At 36.3% G+C, this 22,456-nt stretch overlaps 1 protein-coding gene across 4 annotated transcripts; it reads left to right on the top strand.

Annotated features, from left to right (window-relative positions):
• Positions 1-374: 374 nt before the first annotated feature.
• Positions 375-22,456, top strand: HJURP (Holliday junction recognition protein). Of its 4 annotated transcripts, none has more exons than XM_027883257.1 (14): positions 375-530; positions 1,380-1,446; positions 2,707-2,771; positions 3,751-3,778; positions 8,174-8,229; positions 9,382-9,421; positions 12,764-12,825; positions 13,879-13,977; positions 14,615-14,713; positions 15,463-15,523; positions 16,492-18,077; positions 18,633-18,696; positions 19,855-19,942; positions 22,021-22,456. In XM_027883257.1, exons 1-14 carry the CDS (start codon positions 441-443, stop codon positions 22,121-22,123), a joined length of 2,508 nt encoding a protein of 835 aa, XP_027739058.1. In that variant the 5' UTR covers positions 375-440; the 3' UTR covers positions 22,124-22,456. The 4 variants fall into 4 exon arrangements, with proteins under 4 accessions (XP_027739058.1, XP_027739057.1, XP_027739060.1 ...); XM_027883256.1 differs by having other exon boundaries at positions 16,489-18,077; XM_027883259.1 differs by lacking the exon at positions 14,615-14,713.

Below are 22,456 nucleotides of genomic sequence, written 5' to 3'. Positions count from 1 at the left end.
GGAAGACAACGTTCTGTACAGCTCTGCCTGGAAATGCTCGGCCGGCGGGCCCAAGGCGCCCTGGCCGCAGGGACCACCTTGGCATCTATTCCACATGAAGTGGCTCATCCCATGTTTTTAATGCCCGCGCCAGGGTCGCTACCCCCGCAGCCAATGGGAGCTGGCGCCAGCGCCGTTGCCAGGTAGAACAGCGCCTGGGCGTCCAATCCGCGGCGAGCCCTGCGCCCACCATCGGGAGCGGGGGGAGCGGTGGGCGAGCACTCGGCAGCTCCGGCAGCCAATCAGAATGAGGAAAGCCGCCCAGCGTTGCGAGCAGGAGCCAATGAGAGGCGGCGAGGGGGGGGCGGCGCGCGGTTTGAATTGGCGCGGCGCGGGCGGCCGCCGATGACTGCGGGGTCCGAGCTGGTCCCCGTTCCGGCCGTGAGGGGAGCGGCCCCGCCATGGACCCGAATGTGGATGAGAAGCTGCAGGAGCAGCTGCGGCAGAGCAGTGCCCGCTTCATGGCCTCCATGAATCGCATCCTGGAGCGGGTGAGCCGTTGGGCCCGGGAGGCCGCGGGCTCCGGGCGCCGCGCTGAGGCGGGCGGGGAGGCCGGGGCGGCTCTGCCGCCTCGGCGGGGGCCGAAAGCAGCTGTGAAATCTGCGCTGTGCCTTGGCAGGAGGGGGCTGGCCAAGAACTCGCTCCCGCAATGCATCCGTAAAACTGAAAACTGGGCCTGCCAGGCTTCAGTGAGCGACTTAATCATAATTGCGAGCTGACCTGACAGTGCCCTTCGCCCCATTTCGCTGGTGCGAGGTGAGGTATTTTCAGTGAAGATACGGGATGTGGGAGACTCCCTCCAGGAATCCTTGCTTCAGAAGCATTTTGTGTTAAAGGTGCGGGAATGTCACGCCTCCACGCAGAGACACGTGTGTTTATCCAGAGGTGTAAGCTTCCCTGTTCAGGGAAACATTCTGGCATGGCACGTGGCCAGGTCTGGCTCTAGGACGTTTTCCTCGTCGCATGTCAGATTGGATGTTTTACATGCCGTGAGCTGTAGCGCTGTGTCAAGAGCTGTGTTTCAGCTACTACAGACTAAGTTTGGAGGAAACTATAAGAGAGCAACTTAAACACTTTTGAGAAATCTCTGATGTCCTTTTTTGTCATTCCTGGCTATGCCTTGGAATTGAATGGTCTTCATGCATGCTTAAAAGATACCTGTTTCTCCTAGGAATTATATAGTTCCAAATTGCCAACATCTGACTTTGGTCAATAAACTGGCACACTGATAATTTCGAATTTGGACAAAACAAAGTTGTCCTAAAAACAATTGTTATAGTGCACGTTAAAACGATTACTTTAATCATTTATTCTAACATTTAATGGTCCTTTTTATTTAGTATAATCATCCTTTTGAAGATGATTACCTTGTTTCCATGGAAACTCTCACTTATGATACACCTAATGGTAAGAACTTCTAAAAGCTTCACTATTTACATGCTATGTATTTAGACTTACTAAAGCATGCAACTGTTGGCAGCTATAGAACCTTTAAGTGCAACAAATACTGAGTTTTGTTCACTTAGGAAAGACATTTCATATGTAAACTTTGGTACTCCTGTATAAGAGTTTACTTTTACGTGCTATTTTAGTCCATTGCTTGCTCCATTTTAGAAGAGAGTTGTTAGCAGAGTTCAGGATAGAAATAGTTAATGTTTGGGTGCCTTGTAAGAAGAAGAATCAAAATGGAGAAGACTGAGCGGAAGGAATGGAAATATTAGCAGTTGATATGCATGAATGGATTCTATAGTTTTATCTCCACTTAGTATTCTGAATACTGCTCTGACAGATATCTGTTGTGCCAAAGGTCAGGATGGACTAGGAAGTTGGTGTCTTTAACTTTTCATTGAGTGCTCCAGTGTGGCCAGCATAAACCATGTTGGGCCATCTCATATTTATCCAGTGTTTCACTGTAATGGCTGATCAATTAGAGAGAGGTAACGCCTATGGAAAGCTTATTGTGAGAAAAGCTGTTTTCTAAAATATGTTGCTCAAGGCTTTAGTGGGACTTGTGACTTAAGATCTTGGTGGCTTTACTGGGAAATGAAATGTTCTGCCAGTTTTTGTTATCACTGACGTGAGGGTTATGGTATGTAAATTGCCTTATTAGTTCTTGCAGAGTAGGACCTATTGGACATACACAGGAAGTGCTAGCAGTGCACCAAAGGCTTGTACAGACTGGGAAGCGTGCCCTGGGAGAGGGAGGAAACATTCATACAGTACTGTAATAAACAGTTTTGGATTAGTAAAAGCTTGGTTATGCTTTTGGTTTAGTAACCTCTATTCAATATGGAATTAATATGAACCTCAGTCTTGTAAAACCTTCGTTATGTCGTTAGCTAACCTCACATACCGTGTAGTCTGCATTCATTAAATGAAATCTAAAAAGTAAAAGTATTTGTCTGTAATGCTCTTTGAATTTTAGCTCAGTGCTTTCAGACTCAGTGTGTGATTATTTTTTTTTCCTTGCCTGACCTCGCAATTAACTTGAAGTTACCTTTTTCTCTTGGTTTGTTTTCCTCTTAAGTTTTTATTTCTGCAATTGGAGGCTGTTCAGGTTTGATAATGCTTTGCTACTCTGTCATATGTTCTTCTTAAATATTTATGTCTGTTACAGTGATATTTGGTATGGATGGTGTTAATATTGATATTTCTTGCTATTTCTAGGACGGAAAAAATGGGGGAATGTGTCAACCAAGAATATTAAAAAATGGAGAAGGGAAATACTTGAGGTATCTAATAATATAGACCTACTGTGCAATCAAAATGTAGCAATATTTCTTTATATATAAAGATATATATTTTTATATATATATTTTGGATTACATTCTAATCTTGCCATGCCATATAATATTTGTAAGCGGTGTTAATTAATGAGGTCAACATCTGCTTTATAACAGGGATTTAGAATAGTTTGGTTAAGATTTTCAGATGAGATAGACTAAAATAGATGACCATTTATCAGCGATTAGCACAACTAGTAAACCAGGACAATTTTTTTTTTTAAATTGCTGCCTTTTGGGAACATGCACATTTGGATCTCATCAGAAGCTTGTCATTGAAGTTAATACATTGAATCAATTTATCTTGGTTCAGGTAATCAGCTCTTCAACTTTCCATTCTTTTTCTGGTTTTCTTCCCTGTAAAATAATGTTAAAATAATTAAAGTATCTTTGCAATCTCACCACTCACTGTGTCAGGCTAAAGGCTCTACCTCTGTAGTGTGCCTTGGTAGTTTGCACTAAATCTGTTCTGAACCCCACAGGGTAAGGGGACAAGGAATGAAATTCAGTCTTAGGGAACAAGAGTGGGTTTAATGGAGATAAAAAAGGGGCTGTATTTACGATTTCCCCTCCTTTCCACCCCTGGCAATACCTTGTGCATAAGCTGCTAAGCATTGCTACACAACTTGACTAGCTAAATCCATTAAGGACTGCAAGAGAAATTCTCTGTCTTAGCCTCTTATGTGGGCCAAGGTTATGTTCTTGTATTGATTTTAACAGCAAGAATGTGGAAAAAAGGGAACGATCAGGCAAGCTTTACTCTGTATTTGTGGGTTTTCTGGCAAGGCCATGGGAAACCTGAGGGAAATTGAATGATTATTTAAGAAGTGTCTAGTTGTGGAATATACCAAAGTAAACAAAGGCAATGATTAAAATAATTCTACTATTATAAGATTATTCTGACTTTTTTTCCTATTTCTAATTGCAGCATAATAGAAGAAGTCAAAGGAATGCAGGTAAAGGTTAAAAAAAGGTGCTATAAATCATCTTATCCTAAAAATCTTGACTTAATAGAAGACATTCCGAGTTTATGCTAAACTCCTCAGGATAGTCACTGTTTTTTGTGGGGGAAAACGACCCAATAAATCAACAATACTTTTGTTTGTAAGTGTTCAGAAATATAATTTAAAATGTTCAAGATGAGTAAATGCATTATAATTGATATTGCTATCATAACAAGTTCATTAAAATAAGCTCCCTTTATCAGTTAATCAAAGAGCTTTTTGTTGTACTTGTCAGTTTTGTCAGATGTTCATTGAATCTGAAAATGCCAGCCCTGACTTCTGTACAAGTGGATAAATTTGAATGTTGTTAGCTCTTTGAAAATAACTAAATAAATAGACATATTAAAAAAAACAAGTATTAAAAGAATCTTGTGAATTTGCATGATGAGCTATCAAAAATTTAGCAGATTATTTTGTATTTCCTGCAGGAAAAAGTAGAGTATAGTTACTTTGAGATCAAATATCATGATGGAAGACAAAACAAACTGCTCGACAAAGTGTAACTGTGATACTCCTGGCAAGGGTGTGGAGGGTTGGTGTGACAAGTGAACATTTTCTCTGTTCTGAAAAGGAGCTCTGTGTTCCAATAAAATATATATTTCTCTTGGGATAAGTGGTGGGGGGAAATTTTCACATGTAGTACAGTGAAGGTATGTTGGGCTTTATTTTCTTAAGGTTTTTGATGTGGGCTTTTTCGATGTTGCTCGTTTTATGACATTCATCTGAGAAACTTTTATACTGAACATCTGAGGACAAAACATAGCCTGGCACCTCTCTCTTTACAGTGTTCAGGTATAGCCTTTGAATCAGCCTATGAAATTTAAATCAGCCTATGAACTGTAAATGTAGAGCTGGGAAATAAGGGTGTGGTACAAAAAGATTCCGATGGTTCAGACCTTTACCTCTAATCACCCCATTCGGCTGATGGGGCCAAATAGTACCAAAAAAAAACTTGTCTGTAATCTGCAGGAAAGCTCAAAAAGCAAGTGAGTTTTTTCAAAGGTATGGTATTTGAAGCCTTTTACAGGAAATATTTTGCTTATCTTTGTGTTTTGACAACATTCATTCTGAATGAATGCCTTAGTTCTTAAATGAGGAATTTACTTAGAGTTCTTAAATGCTATGAAGGCTTGATCTAATTAATTTTGATTTGTTGTGTTGCATTACAGATGAGGTAGAGAAGGGGAAAAATTGATAATACATATTTTTTACATAATCTGAACAGTGTCTTTATTATTTAATTTTGTTTGTAAGTTATCTTAGGGGTTAAATATCTAGATATTGAAGTTGGGTGAATATAGTGTTAACACCTTTTAAGAAAAAACCTTGCACTGATTTGTATTGATACATTTATATTTACATATATATGTAAATATATGCCATAAAAGATAGAATCTCACAGATTTTGTCTTAAGAAAACTATATCTTGCACTGACATTTTTAATTTGAAACACAAAAGTACACAAGGAATTACTTGAACTGGCTGATTGTGCTTGCTGCTAGCCTTAAAAAAATCCCAAAAATCTCATGTACCAAAAAGCAAGAAAAAGCCTCCCATACTTCTGACTATGGATTATTAAAGCTAATGTACAAATTTTCCTCTTCATGTTTTATACTCTTAGATGGGCATAATAAGTGCTTTCAATTAAGGTACATAAAGTTCTGCTACTAGTGTGAACATTAAGCAATCTTTGTAAGACCCAAAAACTCATCAATGAACCCCTGCCCTTGGAATACAACTTGTGCTGTTTTTTCCAACTCACAATTCTGAGTTTTGCTGGATCGAGTTTTACTATTTGGATTGAATGTCCAGTACCCCTCGCAAAGTTTTACTGATTAAAATGACAATCCTTTGAGTGGTGATTTGGTTTTGGGTTTTTTTCATATGGCAGTTCTCAATAAAGGAGGACCAGGTATGTTAAATTTCAACCTCCAAGAGCAGCAATATTTGTTATGTATTAGCCACTTAAAAGGCTTTCTTTCCTTGAAAAAATTTTTTGAAACACAACACCCTCTGTGGTGTTTCAGACATCTTGCTCAGTAAGGGGTTTCAACTGGACAATACTGTGTTATTTTAATTTCCTGTGTTCCCAATCCAGGTATGTTTGGAAAATGCATTATTCAGCTTCTAAAATAATGCATTGCTAATATAGTCTAAAAGAATCATTTCTGTAGTTTTCTGCAAAATAGTGAACAGACATTTCCAGAGAAGGTTACAATCTGAAGCCAGAGCTTCCTAGTTAGATAATATGCTTCATGAATTTTATAGGAGAGAGTAGTTTTATAGCCCAGTTTCCTACTCGCTGGAAAACTGTACTTAGAATAGTTATCAACGGTCTGTGTACAAACTGAAGGGAAACATTAGGAATTTTTTCCCAGGATTTGTCCTGTGCAGGTTATTAGTTTATCTGTCTTTAAGTAAATAGAGGAGAGGACACCCTTAATTTAAGTTCCAGATGATACTGAGTACAGTTGACCCCAGGAAAGATGGTCTGAAAAATTTGGGCTAAAACTTGAAGTAAACTTTGTGTGATTTCATGCAAAGAAGTTCAAGTACTAGACTTATTTGTGAATAATCAAGTACAGTAAGAGAATTTAGAAAGCTAGTTGTGCCAACTGAGAATATCACCCTGTTGTAAAAATAGCACACTCTGTGCTGGAAGATGTGCACAGGTGCCTGTGCATCTAAAACACACAAAATAGGTTTTCTACATTGTTCACATTGTTCAACAGCCATAAGGCATGTGATGGGGTACTTTGGTTTGTGTTTCGTAGTATTCTGCCTGTCTAGAGTGGGTCAGAAAAAGAAGCAAATTACTAGAGGCACTGGTGATGGGGCCTAAATGGAGGGAAAAATAAAAGAATAAAAAATTTAAAAAACAGACAAACAAGAGAAGTTAAATGTTATAAAAGCTTTTCAAATGTAAACATAAGGAAGTCCCAAAATCCATTTCTTGGAGATGGAGTTGCTCTTAAGAATGGGTTAGACTCCTAGAGATACATTAGTTGTAGTTGTTCCTGATTTAAAATGTAAGAAGCAATGGATAACATCTTTAGGTTCTTTCCTTAAGCCTTTAGAAAACTGGAAATCTCCAGGTGTTTTCTTGGAACCCATTAAGTAACACAAAGTGTACGAGTAGATGACACTTCTGTGCCTGAGCTGGGCATAAGTTTTCTCACCATGTGACTGAAAAAAGTAAATGGCTTGTGATATTTGACATCAATGTATCTGGAAGCAGAAATGCAGAAAAAAAACAAGGATAACAAAATCTGCATGAAACTGAAACTTGCTTGATGACAGTCCTGAGTAGGATAAACATACCTGCTAAAACAGGTGTGTTATTTCTGTCATTTAAGTTCAAGTTTATCCCATGCATCCAATCATGAGAAGTCCCACCAGAGCTGTAGTACCTTCAGAGTCCTATATTTGGAGGTACAGATCTTTTCGCAGAAAGGTTAAATTTCTGTATACAGACTTGGGAAGTTGTAGGTTGTTATAGATAAGGTTTTTTAACTCTATCAAAGCAGTGGTTACAAATAAACCTTTTTTTTTTTTTTGGCAACACTAAAACAGTTTTCAGTCTGAGTGATTTTAGTGGCATCAATATCTAGCTCAAAGGCTAATTGTGAAATAACCTTATGTGGAAATCACATTTATTTGAAGATATCTTCTTATCTGTGGGTCTAATGCTTTGGATTTTATTTATATCTGGTTGACTTTTGATAGCTAAAGACGAACAAAATATTGATTTAAATGTAAAAAGGGGAGATCTTGGCCAAATTAGACAGATCTGACAGTTCTTATTTTTCCTACTTCTTATGAAATAAATAGGGGGGTGGGGGGAAACAACCCACAAAGATTGTGGATGGGTCTATCTGTGCAGGAAGACAGACACAGCAATTTTAGAGGGCCCTGTTACCAAAAACTAAAAGATGCAATAAAGGTTTGGGGCTCTATCCTCAGGATTCAGAAGCAGTCTTTTCCTTTTCAACATATGCCAAGGAAAATGCACAAAAAGTTTGCAGTTGTCTTCCTTTTGTTCAAGTGATGCCCCGTGATGAAGGGGTAAATTTTATTTTCTGTGGTGCTTCAGAGTTTGAGAAGAAAGCGTGTAGTATGGTAGATGTACACCTGATCAGAATTAATCTCCTGTATTTGGCCAAAAGCATGCTCTGGCACTTGTCTATTCTTTGTTTCACTCCTATGCATGTTCTCTGTTGAATGTTTGTGTTAAATATTTTTAAAAATAAAGTATACACAAGTGAAGAATTAATGAGTTCAGGTACCACACTGAGTACCTATCGAGTTGTGATAGAATTATTTTTTTTCTTCCCCTTCATGCCAAGGAACATCAAAGCGACGCAGCAGTGATTTTGAAGGTGGACATTCATCAGTACATCAGGTACGGGCACCACATTACACATCTGCTTTTATGGAGTGCTCCCAGGCCAGGGGGGATGAGGCTTTGAGCAACCTGGTCTGTTGGAAGGTTTCCCAGGCCATCACAGAGGGGTTGGAATGAGATGATCTTTAAGGTCCCTTCCAATCCAAACCATTCTATGATTCTATGGCAGCCTCTTTGGGAAAATGTTATCATGTAGTCAAAAGCTAAGAAATTAATCATGAGCAGGGGGTCCTGTACAATGATAGCAGCCATGGATTTCAGCTGAATTCTACCCTTCCATTTATTTAAAGAGGGAGAGGGCAATTGGATATAGGCTTTTAACCATCAAGTGTCTTTTTAGTTAGGTATTATGTGGGTCAAACTTTTTTAATTACTATTTGTAAATCTGTGTGGTCTAGAATAGCTTCTTTTGACTCCTTATTTTTTAAGGAGAAAATACTCTGCATTTGAAGAGTAATATAGGCCATCTCACTGGGTGCTCATAATTATTTGTTCTTCATAGATAGTAGTTAAAATTATCTCATTTTATTGGTGCTGTTTTAACCCACTATAAATTAATTTTATGATTGCACTGTACAGAATAGATTTAGACTTTTTTAAAAAGAAATTCTGAGGAATATTATGTCAGATGTAGATGGTAAGTATTTATGCATTTTATTTTATGCCACTGTCAAGACTTCTACAAATTAGAGCAATAAAACTATTTGAAATATTACATATAGATTGTTTGAAGTAGTCAGTTAAGCATTGTTCAAAGTAAGTAGTTAAGAAACTTTCCTTATCCACTGGAGCACGGAGAAAATCCCCAGTACATGCTATAATTTGGTGATTAGAATTCATCTCTCAATTCTTTTTTGTGCTTGTCGGGTAATAGCTACTTCTTGCATTATTTGTCTTAATAAAGAAGAGCTGGGAAGAAAACAGTCTTCCCCACTGACTACTGAGATAGGAGTCAAAGTAAATTTGTGTACAGATTTGTTGTTAAAGATGGTGTCATTTGGACAAAGTTTGTGGAACATGACTGCATTTGTTTCACCACCACCCCCCTCCAAAAACCACTGAGCAAGTAGTGAGAGCAGAAAATTCTAGAGATTAGTTAATATGGCTTATGCTACCAGGTATTAAAATTCCTTTCATTGTGCTTTTAAGGAATCTTCAGAGAACACTCAAATGGATACAACTGATATAGGTGAGTTTTTTAATTTACTGTTTAGCTATCTTTTTCTTAACTTTTTTTGAAAAATGTTGCTAATAACTTTTTCGTTACTTTCTAATTTTAATACATGTTCTTTCAGATAGTAGAGAATAGGAATAGCAAGAACCTGAGGTACTGGTAGTCCTATGAAATCAATATACAGATTCCTCTAAAATTTCGGTTTTGAATCCCTGATATGTTGGAAAGCTAGTGAGGAATATGTTCAACTGCCTTTTCTTAAAAAAGGAACAGCGAAACAGAAATCTTAACCTTGGTGGCAACAGAAGTTTTATTAATAATTACAATTATATTTAAATACTAGTGATGGGATAAACACGGGTTTGCATTTAGTTGCAGCAATTCTTCATTAGTGTTTGTTATGGTTTCAGCATCAGTCTTGTGGCTTGTCTGCCAAGTTTTGGGTGACTTTGACCGTGTATTCCCAAGTAATTGATTGTATTCACTAGTGGCAACAGACTTTGACTCTTTTTTAAATATTTAAAACTTGTATTACTCAACATCTTTTGATTCTTGTACATATAAACACTTACTATTTTTCATAAATTAAACTATGGCCAGGTGGTAACTAGCAGTTAATGGCTGAAAGAGCAATTTCTGGTGTTTTAGGTACTTCATATAAATATATAGCTGTCTCCAAGGCAGACAGTTACTTCTCTATTGAGGGTAAATAGGAAATAGCAATCTGAAATGTTTCCTGCTATCATTTGAGAGGATAATTTCAAATATCTATTTGAATGATAAAATAATTTCTGCAAATATAGAAAACATGACTTTGTGTTTTCTCAACCTGCTTCAGGAAATATAGGGAAGAAATTTCAGAGGCATCTGTAGCTTGGCTTCTCTAAGTGAACTTTGTCTTTTGCACTCATGAGATAAATGAGTGATGTGGTTCAGACTCTGGTATCTTCATAGCAGTGTTCAATAATATTATTATCCACTCCTCCTCCTTCTCTTGTGAATGTTCTAGGAAGAGACTGGAGAGGATTTTTAGAAACCTCGGTGAGTCCCAGCTATCTCCAAACACAGTAAGATGTAGAAATTAGATTCTCTAGAGATACGGGATTGGATTCCGCACATAGAAACGGAATTCACCCTGGTGTCTGGGGATTTTTTTGGGCGGTTTTGATGGTTTTTTTGGTGTTTTTTGTTTGATGGTTGTGGGGTTTTTAATATATAAAAGGTTAGCAATAGGGCATGCTAACTTAAGGAAAAAAGTGTATCCTTAGCTGTTCTAGCCAAAATTTTAGTTTTGTGCAAGTTTTTTTCCATTTTTAGTACTCATACAGAGTACTTCACACTTTTCAGTGAAGGCAGACTTTTTTCCCAGGTATTATACAGTTGTTGTTTTTTTTTTAAAGCCTATCAACAACAGGTAAAAATGTAGTGAAGCAGCTCTCACCTGTACCTGCAGATATTATTCTGTCCTTATTAGGGAAAATTAGGGCTACATTCTTTGCTTTCACAGGAAGCAGCATGGCAGAGTATAGTGATTTTTATCTCTGAAAAATATCTTGTATCTATTAGGATATTATCACAGAAAAATGAATTTACTTGGAGAAAGGAGTAAATAAGTTACAACTTTTAGCTAACAATAGTGTTTGAGGGCATCTCTAGAGAAACAACTTTTTGTATTACAGGTCAAATTTGAGAGAGAGAGAGAAAGGTAGTTTTCACTTTTCCTCTCTGCTCTGCATTCGAGGTGCAAAGGTGTTCCCATATTTCCCCTTTTGCCTTTTAAAAACACTTTCAGATTCCCTGGAGAAGATATTTTGGGGTTTTTTTTCCATTCTGTACTGTGCCGTGGCCCTCTGCAAATAAATGACGTTCCAGTGATTTGAAGTATGATTGACAGCACATTGAAGACGTACTAAAATTACCCTTTTGTGAGGATTCACACTTAGAATATTCAACTTGCATACTGATCAATTCTCTCTAATACAAGCTTCTTTTCTAATAATTTGTCATTGGCGATGGAGTTAACCATTCCTTGGCACAGCGGCTGTTCCCTTATCTCCAGAACCTCCCATTTTTGTAGTAGTCTAGTCTGGTTGTCTTGGTGGACATTTAGGAAGCAATCTGACAGTTTTCTATTTCAATCTGACAATTCTACTGGAGGAAGAAGACTGAATGACAGGAAGAGTAAGAGCTTTTACAACAGAAAATGGAGGTTGAAACCTCCCCTGATTAAAACATTACCATTCTTATTGCTTCCTCCACTACTGGTGCTTAGTAACTGATTTCCCATGAATAAAATGACCACATCTTTGACTTCCATTGGTTATGTGGGAAGAAACTGATAATCTGACAGGTATGGATTTCAGTTTTAGTAATGCTTCTGGGGTCAGGTACACTGTCAAAGCCAACCCTCTGCTCAGCATCTTCATGAGAAGATGTGAAATTGTGTTGTCTCCCACAAAGGCAGCATTTCTTTCATATGTATCTTTATCATAGCTTTATAGTACAGAGGTGGTGGTTGCACAGACGGGGAACTGAAAGGGAAGGTGGGATGAGCTGGAAAAGATTTTCATTCTGGTTTTAGCAGTTTAAGGATAGTGTGACAAGGCAGTGATAGGTATCATAAGCAAGATTTTTTTTCACTCATGGTTTTTCTTTTCAGGGTTATTCTCCTCTCCTTTTTCCCGTCTCTGTGGTGAACCCAGGGAGATTTAGAAATCAAGGCTTACAATGCAGTCACGTGTTTTATGATCATGGAAGACTGTGACTTTAGCTAATGATGAATTGGAAAGCCTGGCTATATCTAACAAAAAAAAGTTTTGCTGCATTTCATTCACAAAAATACACATAGACTACCTAAAAATTGAATTTAAATATTGTGACTTGCTTTTTCATATTCTCAGGATTCTCAGGTCTTATTTCTCCTTTTGTCAGTTCTAAGGCAGTCTTGATGAAAAGTAACTAATAAAGTGAAATGTGGTAGAAGGTTCTTGCTATCTTTGTTGGGATATTGAGGAATGTAATGGGAATTATACATTAATAAATAGTGAACCTTGAAGACCAGGAAAATAAAGAGCTTTGAAAATGTTTTGCTCTCAGAAACAATTAACATAAATCTTGAAGAAATGGTAAGAAACAATTTATTTTCACTCTTCTTTGTTCCCTTCAAGACATTTATGAACCCATAAACTATGCTTTTCAATTGGACTTGAAATGGAAATGTAATAGAGCTAAAAAGTTTTAGTGTAGAAAATCATTTTCTCAAATGAAACTAGTGTAGTCAATAACTTGTATGTGCTTAAAAACTTTCTCTTTTGGTTTTGAGTGCAACTATATTTAATATTTATCTTCAAACTCTAGATGAAACAAGTGATGTCGAAATGGTTTCAGTAAGAAGAAAACTTCAAGATGTTCACCTCCAGGTAAAAGTTTCTGGTGTCTAATGTAATGGAGCAATTTTGTGTTCAATAGAAATTATTAATTATTTGAATAGCTTACATATGCCTGATGAGGTGTAGTCAGCAGAAGACTATGTAGTCTGCATCTTGATACATGTTTTTAATAAATATAGCAAATGAGAGGTTCAATATAAATAATGTCATAAAGACAGTATGAAGTAATATTATTGTCTTAATAATATTAGTATGCCAGCAAAAACTACACATTGTGTTGTAACAGACAACCCTGAGAAAGGCTGTAAGGAAGAATAGTGACTGGATGAAGCGTAAAGTGAAAACACTCATAAAAAAATATGATCATTCACCTGAGAGTCTAACAAAAGTAGGTAACACGATTTAAAACAAAAAGTAAATCTGAAATAATGGGTGATACAACAAGAACAGACTGGAATCTCCTGCTGTTGCTTCCCAAACTAGTCTGTGGGTATCAAGACTACCCAGAGTATTTATATTGATGAAGAAAAGTATAATGCAGGCTTTATGTGTGCAGCCGTTCTAATCCTGTGTTCTGCTTGCTCAAATATCATTACTAAAAATGGATTTACTTTCCTTACTTGTTTAGCATAGTGCTAGTGTCACATCTCTGATAACAGCTAATACAAGCTGCTTCAGAAGGCGGGAATTTCATTAGTGAGTTGCTGTTTCTCATGAAATACTCTTAGATTTTACACAGCCCTTAATTTGTGTATGAAGTCTCGTGGGGTGTTAAGAATACATGTAAAGACTTGTAGCCATCATTACCAATGCTTTCTAATTTCTTTCTCTCTTTTTTTGTTTTATATGAGTGTTTTATTTGTTTGTTTCCATCTGCGGATCTTCAGAGCCAATGTGTGCTTTTCCTTCTTGGGATTTTTCTTTTTTTTTATGTTAAAGGTATAAATTAAAAATAAGTTTATGCTTGTTGGATATCCTCATCTGAATAACAGTAGTTTGCAGCAAATCTGTGCAATACGTTTGGGTTTGTCAATGCCTATAATTTCTATGTGTCTTAATTAATTTTTTTTATTTTCCTCTAAGAATCTGAATGTAGACGATGGAAAAATTCAAGAGAAAGTCAAAGTTCCAGTGGATGTGATAGTACAAGATGATGCTAGAAAAATTCCCAGATGGATTGAGGTAACATATTTCTCCTATTCTAAGTCACATTGCCTTAAAATCAGGAGCAAACCAACTCATTAGGCTAATTTAGTAGAGATAAGATAAGAGAGCGGGTCTTTGATGAAGGTCTTCTGGTGCAAGCAGTACAGAAAATGTGCCCCCCCATGTCCAGGGGTTCCACAATTTATAGTCCGATCTGAGAACCAGCCACCCCCAGATCTGGAAATTGAGTTGGAGGTCCTAAGACCCCCTTTCTTCCTCATCTTCCTCTTCATCACGGCACGGGATGTCTTTGGAACTTCTCCAAGAAGCTTGAAGGTTGCTTTGATAATTGATGGTATCTTGTTGTTCAGGCCTAGGGTGCAAATGTTCTTAAAGGGAATGTGTTTACCATAGTCCTGCCTTGAAAGGAGCCTAAACAGACCTAAAGAATTTAGAAAACTTGATATGAAACAGGGGAATAGTGTTTGGGAAGTGTTAACTACTATGCTAAAGTGTGAGACACTACTCAGCTACACTAAAATCTACAAAAAGCTACAAATTCAAAGGCATCAGTTATTAGATAAATGGCAGTTTGCAACAAATCTGTGTAATACATTTGTCAGTGCCTATAATTTTTATGTGTTCTAATTTTTTTTTTTGCCTTGCTCTTAAGGTTCCAAATGTAGATGATGGAAGAATTCAAGAGAAAGTCAAAGTTCCAGTGGATGTGATAGTACAAGATGATGCTAGAAAAATTCCCAGATGGATTGAGGTAACATTTAATAGAATCTCCTATTCTAAATTATTAGCTAATGAGAATAAAATAAGAACTCTAACTGGGTAGCACAATGAATTCTAGCAGAATTTCTCTGCAATTTCACCACTATTCCTTTCCTGCTTGCTATCTGTATAAATATTATAGTATCCCAGGTTTTTGACAGAAACAATTTGTAAGAAACAGAGCAAACAATTTACAATTTTTTTTTTTTTTTTTATACTTTGGTTTTGAACCCTGATATGCAGGTCGATTTTCAATCAGTAAGTTTTTTGAGAAATCCAAATTTGAGCTTTGTAGAGAAAAAAATGTTTTAGTTTTGTTTTGTTTTTAGGGGTGAGGGGGACTGGAGGTGAAGTGTTATATTACATGGTACAGCTTCTGTTTTCTGCTGGAGTTGCCAGAGATGTATAGATTATCCAGGTGTGTGTATATATATATATATATATGTCCATGCATGAATTTTCATTTTTAGGAAAGGGGTTAATATATGATGCATAATGTGTAAGTTTTAAAAAATAGCTTTCCAAGGTTAAACTTGTAATTCTTAACTATTTTTACTGAAGTCTTACACTAGATATTTTCCACTTTTTCTGAATTTAGCTAAGCCCCTTAGGACCATAACTGTACAGGACCTACTATAGCAAAGAGAGATGAGAGGGAGTCACAAGTAGGGTTTTGATGTTGCCTTTAACACGCAAAAAATTCAGAATATGAGACTGTCTTTTCCTTTGCTTGTTTTTCAGGTGACACCTCAATGTTTGCCAAAAGGTTTTCATTTAACTTCGCCTGTGCAAGAACTGATTGGTACAACTAAATCTTTTGTCTCTTGGTCAAATATATTAGTTACAAAATGTGGTTTTATTAAAATTTATTAGAAAAAAATATTTTATTTCTTGTAAACAAAGAAGCATTATTTATCCAACAGAAAGGTTCAATAGGTTGGATTTTGAAGGGAAGTTAGACATGATTTTGCTTGGGGCAAAATGTATTTGAAAAACAGAAAATAAACAATTTGTATGCATAAATCTAGTTTTTCTTAAATAGCCCCAGGGAAAAAAAAGCATAGTTACAATATTCAACAGCATTTAACTCTTTGAAATGAAAGCATGATTTCTTTAGTTCTCCTTATTTTAAATTCAAGGAATGTAATAGAATGGTTTTAGGTCTGCTGGTAACTGGTACTTAAAGTGGTACTTTGCTAGTAAACTGCTTCAGAAGCTTTCCAGACTTGATGCAAACCTAAGGTAGAGTTTCAATGTAAATATTTCAACTAACAACTACAAAAAGCATTACTTTCATCATGGTTTATGGCAATTAAAGCTGCAATGGTATTAGCCAAGTACAAAGCTTTCAAGTAACATGGAAATAGAGGAACAAAACCTATTGGATGAGGCTGTTTCTCCTGGTCAGAAATCACAAAGGGCAAAGAGAAGTCTTCCTCTACAACTAAATTTTTTTTTTTATATCTGTATATTGTGCTACTTTAAAATACTGGGTTCCTTTTCTAACACATTAAATTTCTGTCCTCTACAGTTTGTGAATTGCATATGGTTAGGAAAAGTATTAATTTTTTTCCTAAGAGGTTGTATGTTGATTATCCATTTAGGCTTGAAGTAAAGCTTAATGAAATATGCTATTACAGTAAAACTATCTGTAGCATCTGCCATTGTTTCTGTCATCCAATACATCACTGGGAGTGCCCTAATAGGTGTGGAATTTTTTCCTTCTTCTGGTTTCGTTTCTTGAATCATTTGGCTTTGTTTTTTAAATAGGCAATCAAGCTGCTGTTTGCAGAAAGACACTGGAGTTGTCAAAAGAATGTTCTTCATCCAGATTTCCACAGTTACAATACCCTGGTTTACCTGTTCCGTCAAATACAAAAACGATATCCACTCTCCAACTTTCTACAGAACTGAATTCAACTTGCTGTGACAGTATCTTTGAAGAATGCCAGTCTGCCTGTGGGGGCTGGTCCTTGAGCAATACAACTCTTGCAGACTTGTATCCAGTGATGTTGGAGACATTTACAAAGCTCATGACAAAGCACTCTCAGAGAAAAGTATTAAAATACATGCTTGGACACTTAAAGTCCAAAAGATGTCATTCTAGAAGACCAAAGATCAATGTCACTGTAGACAAAATAAGAGGGTTCAGACCTTTTAAACTAAAGAAAGGACTACACAGCATATGCAGCAGTAGAAGTGAAGACAATCAGAATCCAGCCTTTGGAAATGAGAGCAGAGAATTTTGTTATGATAACTGTCTCATTAATAATTCGTCTGCTCTTGTGCCCTATAGTGATACAGATGAATTCAAAATGGACTACTTTGACTCAAGTTTAGAACATCATCTGGTATCTGGAAAAGGCCAAAAAGTCTCCATACAGACTGTTTTTCCTAATGTTATGGCTAGAATGGGAGAGACATTTCTAGCTGAAGATCAGTTGCAGATCACACCCTCACTGAAGAGTTCAGAATGCAAAGAAAGTGAAAACTTGGCTTACAGATGTTCTTCAGAATACAGTTTTGTAACACCTATTGCCGGTTCAGACTCAACAGTACTTCAGCTTGTAAAAGAGAGTAAGACTCAGAGAACTGACTTTTCTTGTGCTGCCTTGGACTTGTGTTTATCTGCTTGCAGTTCCTATGGCAATAATAACACTTCTTTACCTGTCACAAGCTATTCTTCTGAGAGAGTATCTAATACTTTGCTCATAAATCCTGAAAAAATAATTTCTGAAGGACAAATTTCTTTCCAGCACAAACATTCGTATTCCTCATCGTTTATGAAGCAGAGTCCTTCAAAGATGCCCCAGAAATACGAAGATGCATTTGAAAAACTCTACTACAAAATGTGTTCTCAAGAAATCCAAAAGCCTTTGGTATTGAGACGTCCTCTTTCAAATTCACAGAACCTTGAAGAGAAAGGAAGATTAGTGAAAAGTAATCTAAGTGATTTTGTGAGGCCCAGAACACGGTATGATAGAGAATTTGACAGGATCTATGAGCAGTTGTGTAGTGAGCCTCTTCCAAAACTTCCTGGGTTTCAGAGAGCTTCAAATTTAAGGAAATATGAAGGAATAAAGATGTCTGAAACTGTAAATGCTCTTGTTAACTCACCTGTTCGCAGTTTATCTGCAATTCCCAGAGTTAAAAGATTAGGAAATTTTCAAAATGATCTTCCTTGTTCACCAGTAAAGCGACTGAAACATATACCAGAACGTTATTTTTCTTCAACAAAATGTCAAGAGAATTCTCACAGAAAAAAGTTCAATCTTCAGACGGTTGGCATGGATTTTTTGAGCGCATACAATGGCAGCAACCCCAGCTCTTTTGAAGATAACAACTGTCAGAGTCAGGTACTTTAGGACCTTGTAACAACAACAAAGAAAAAATTTGTGCACTCCTAGATATTTGGAGAGGGGCTTAAAAATGGATTAGAGCTGCAAGCTGTTTGAACTACTGATAGCATGCTTCTGGTGCTGTTTGGTTAGAAGGGATATTTTATGGCTTTGGGGATATTTATTCTCTAAAATATAAGTTGTATCAGGTCTCCTGGATTGTGTGAGGAAGCTCCATTGTACTTAATAACCTTGAAAATTATTATAAAATACTCAGTGAAAGATTTTGTTACATTTGAATAGACAATGTCACTGGTTAAAATAAGCTCAAATAACAACCCTGTTGATTGAGGTGTTGTCCTTCTGAAATGATGACATTTTATTAATTTTATGAATGGACAAGATGAGGCGAACAAATTAGGCTTTACTGGGTTTTGCTGGAATCATTAGACTTGTTGATTCAAATATTAAATCAGACTCTTATTTCCAAGTTGACAGTAATTTCTTCTGAGGCAAGCTATGAAATAATATGAGTTTTTTCATCAGCGTTATCTGTTGATGCTTTATTTTCAGCACTCAGGATTTCTTGATGCTTCAGATAAAACTTCTCTTGATATTCCTGGTACTTCCCTGCAAGGTTAGTTTTAGACACTTTGTGTCTAAGCACTTCCTCAAATGGTAAATCTACAGAGCTCAATAGACAACTGTCTAGGTGACAGCTCTCCTTCCTTAGTAATAACTGGATGTGCTTCTTTCTTTAAGTAAGGAATCTATACACAGAAGGGTTTTCTGAATCACATGTTCTTTAAGAAGCTTTATGTTAACTAGGACTTTTCCTACTAGAGTGTTTTTTATTATCCACTTGTTTTCTGTCTTGCTGTTTTGTGTTTTATTTGAACGTTCTGCATCTATATGTTCTGCAGGAAATTATTAGTTTGTTAATCCTACGCTTGAATAACTAAATGCTTTTGTTTTGTTTCTTCAGATTTACGAAAACTTGGGATTGAGTTGTTGCATGGCTACTGTCATGCTTTCTTAGATCAATTAGATTATTAATCTGGATATAGACTTTTGCCAGTTCAGGACAGTAGAATTTTTTTATTATTAAAACAAAAACAGAAAACCTGCATCGGTGTAAAATTTTAAATGCTGATATTTTGGATTCTGTTTCAAAAACTGGTTTTGGTTAATGTATGTATATAACACAATCTTAACTTTTGTACTGCAAAGTAAAATCACCAATATTTATTTTATATACTTGGTTTTTATTAACCTTGTCATCAAGATAACTACTAACATGTAAAGGAATATACAGATGACTTGAAATATTGTCAGCTAGCACACAAGTAGAAAAAGGCAGATGAAATATAATTGTTTGCATGGTTCTTGCTTGGTTGAATTTTCATTACTGATAAATTGTAAAGAATTTGATTATTTGAGCTTAACTTATCCCATATGTCTTATTTTGTTTTCCTTAACTTTTAACTCATATCTGATTTATTAATTTTTTTTATATCAACAGTTCCTTATACATTTTTCTATTGATGACAAATTATAAGCATTTTGAAAAAACGTAACTTACACTTAAATATATTCAGTCTTTTAAAATGTATTTGAAATTGTTTTGCCAGGACCTTTTGCACAGGACTATTTTTATAGGGAAATTTGCTTACTGAAGTATGCCAGTGAAGCATTTCCAGTGTTTGATTAGACTAATATTTTAACAGCATACTGTAGTGTTCACGCTACTCAGGATTGTTCTTGCCCTTTTCACACTGCTGTTTTTCATCACCAGAAGCTGGGATTGACTATGCCCACTCTGGTTGGCCCAGGACAGTGACGGTTTGCAGCTCTCCCAGAAATGTGCAGATGTGTCACCAAAGGTAAGAGCTTAATGGAAAAAAAAAAGAGATTTCAAAATTAATTCCTGCTGCTTGTGTTCTATAGGAAAAGTATGGAGGTTTCATGGGTGCTTCTAGAATGAAAATCAGTACGGGAGAGCCCAAGCCAAGCTGCAGGTTTGGACACTAAAGGGCAGATGTCTGTGGGCAAATCTAGCCAGCCTACAGCGTGGATAGCCAGCAAACACAAGTGGCCTCACTTAGTAGCTACTGTAGTCCTTATTTTTTGTTCATTGTGGAGGCATTTATTATTTTAGATACACTAGAGCATTGTTTTGATTGTGGCTGTGTATTTGAGCTAACAAGTCCTCTCAGATCAGGAGACTCTGGAGAGTGCAGTATATTGGCATTAAAATACTTTCAAAAGTTAACCTCTGTGCAGTTGAGCATCATTACCTGCATTTTGGCTTAGTATACAAGCAGTGGCTCTGCTTGGAAGATATCAGAGATCCTCTCCTCCTGCTGATACCACTACCTGCAGTGTGTTTAGATCTCTGGAAGGAGAACATTTCACGAAATACTAGCTTACTACATCTGGTTTTCTTACAAAATATATAGCTTTTAAAGGATTATCAAGTTTCAGATCTCTTGGATTTTTAATTACAAACACTTAATAATCAACAAGATTTTAAAAAGCATTAAAAGCTCTCTAAATGGCTTCTCATTTTATTTTCCAAAACATTTTCTATGTGCTTTTTTGCCAGAAAAATCTAATTTGTCACCATAAGATATGCTGGCTTCTCAAAAGTATTTCCTCCATCAGGAAATACTTTAACTTGCTTGAGAAGATCATACATCTGATATCAAAATTTACTCACAATGTTCAAATTAAAACTTCAAAGGAAGCTCAAAGTGTTTTTAAACTACTTGTATGGAGAACTTAACCAGAACAGAGGCTTCGTGATTTAAAGAAAAAAGTTTCAGTTTATGTCAAGATAGAATTAAAACTTAGAGGCTTGTATTAAAAATGCGTACCATATTGATAAAGGTTGTATTTGGGTTATTTTTGATATAATGGAAGATGGGAGACAAGCTGATGAGTATACAACAATGTTTCTGTGATGTTGAGTATGTCCACTTAGCTGAATAAAGTTCTGCTCAGTTCTTGGGTTTCTTTTTGGTTTTCCTCACAACTTTTTCCAGCTTCCATACACAACAGCCATCCCTGTAAGATTAATTATTGTTCTAAAGGAAATGGTTTTTCTTTCCTTAATGCATGTAAGTAGAGAAACCAGGATTCCACAGAGTGTTTTCTTGCCAAGCCATCTGGAATAAAATCTATTTCTTTGTTCCTTAATTACGCAAATACATGTTTACTGATTTGTAGCCAACACGGACTGTCAGCTGGCAAGTTTCCTTAGCTTGTGGTGTGATATTTTTAGCTTTCTGTGTTTCCCAGCATTGAAGCTCTTCTTTAATGGCTTCAGATCCCTCAGGAGTTTTATGCCAAAGCCATGTGGCAAAATGTTGTATGTCGTAATAAGTGGTTCTGAAAAGAAAGGGAATATTGTTGTTCTGTCTGGAACTAGATTGCCTTTATCTAGATGACAATGAAATAGATATTTCTGATAAAGAAATGTTCATAATTAATGAACTTTTCTTCAGCTCTGTGTGAATGCTGTCCTTCAGCTGCACTGCTATGCTTAATTGTCAGTTGTAAACAAAATTAGTTTAAAATAGATGACAGATAAGATTTATACAATTTTTAAGTAATATGCAAGGAAATAATTGTCTTCTCACTTGTGTTTTTAATTTTTAGCTATTGGTGAATACATTCAAAGATTGCATCTTGAAGCTTAATAAGTGTATATATAACTTAGGTTGATGTAGTAGCACTACTGAGACTTTAAAATGGCATAGCATGAAAAGCTTTCTCTCTGAAAGCACATAGGATTTCAGACAAGGAGTCCTGCTGCTGTTCACAGTTCAGACGTTCAGCTATTTTGCTTTGGCAATTTGTTTCAATTTCATTCTGTTCACTGGAATTTCAGCAAAACATAGTATTTTTGTGTAATTTACTCTATCATCTAAACAGGTTATTGTTGGGTTTTTTTCCATAGGGTATACAGAAAACTAAGCTACACTGATGGGAAAGACCAAAATCCCAGCAATCCCTTTGACTTCCAGGGCAAAACTCAGCAAGGAGCATTCATAGACTGCTGAAGATAAAACATAGTTTTATAAATGTTGCGCTTTATCTGGCTTTCTTTCTTCCTCCAAGAATCAAGGGTGTTTGTAATATATAACTAATTTTGATCTATACTTCCTTGCACTATAATTCTTCAGGAACGGGTTTGTCCCTTTTGACAGGGCATTTCTTACTCAATTTATGGCTAAGTTGGAATTGTGCATTTAAGTGCTTATAATAACAGAATGTTATCTGTATTATCTTTTATCTGCTAATAAGCTTTGATTCTTAATGATTCTTAAGGAACAAGCTCTTTCACCTAAAATCCTGCCTCTTCATGCTTTCTGTATGTATCAGTGTATGCTCAA

This window comes from Empidonax traillii, unplaced genomic scaffold, assembly GCF_003031625.1.
Source record: "Empidonax traillii isolate 1590-97213 ecotype Southwest subspecies unplaced genomic scaffold, ASM303162v1 scaffold121:size1714817, whole genome shotgun sequence".
Lineage (NCBI taxonomy): Eukaryota > Metazoa > Chordata > Aves > Passeriformes > Tyrannidae > Empidonax > Empidonax traillii.
The sequence above is the reverse complement of the archived record's forward strand: the minus strand, read 5'-3'. Positions and strand labels throughout refer to the sequence as shown.

Bases quoted from the DNA above. Each gene is read 5' to 3' on its own strand.
- HJURP (XM_027883256.1), top strand. From the start codon at position 441: ATGGACCCGAATGTGGATGAGAAGCTGCAGGAGCAGCTGCGGCAGAGC. The intron at 3,779-8,173 runs GTAAAGGTTAAA...CTTCATGCCAAG, and splicing joins AAGAAGTCAAAGGAATGCAG to GAACATCAAAGCGACGCAGC. The intron at 18,078-18,632 runs GTACTTTAGGAC...CTTTATTTTCAG, and splicing joins ATAACAACTGTCAGAGTCAG to CACTCAGGATTTCTTGATGC.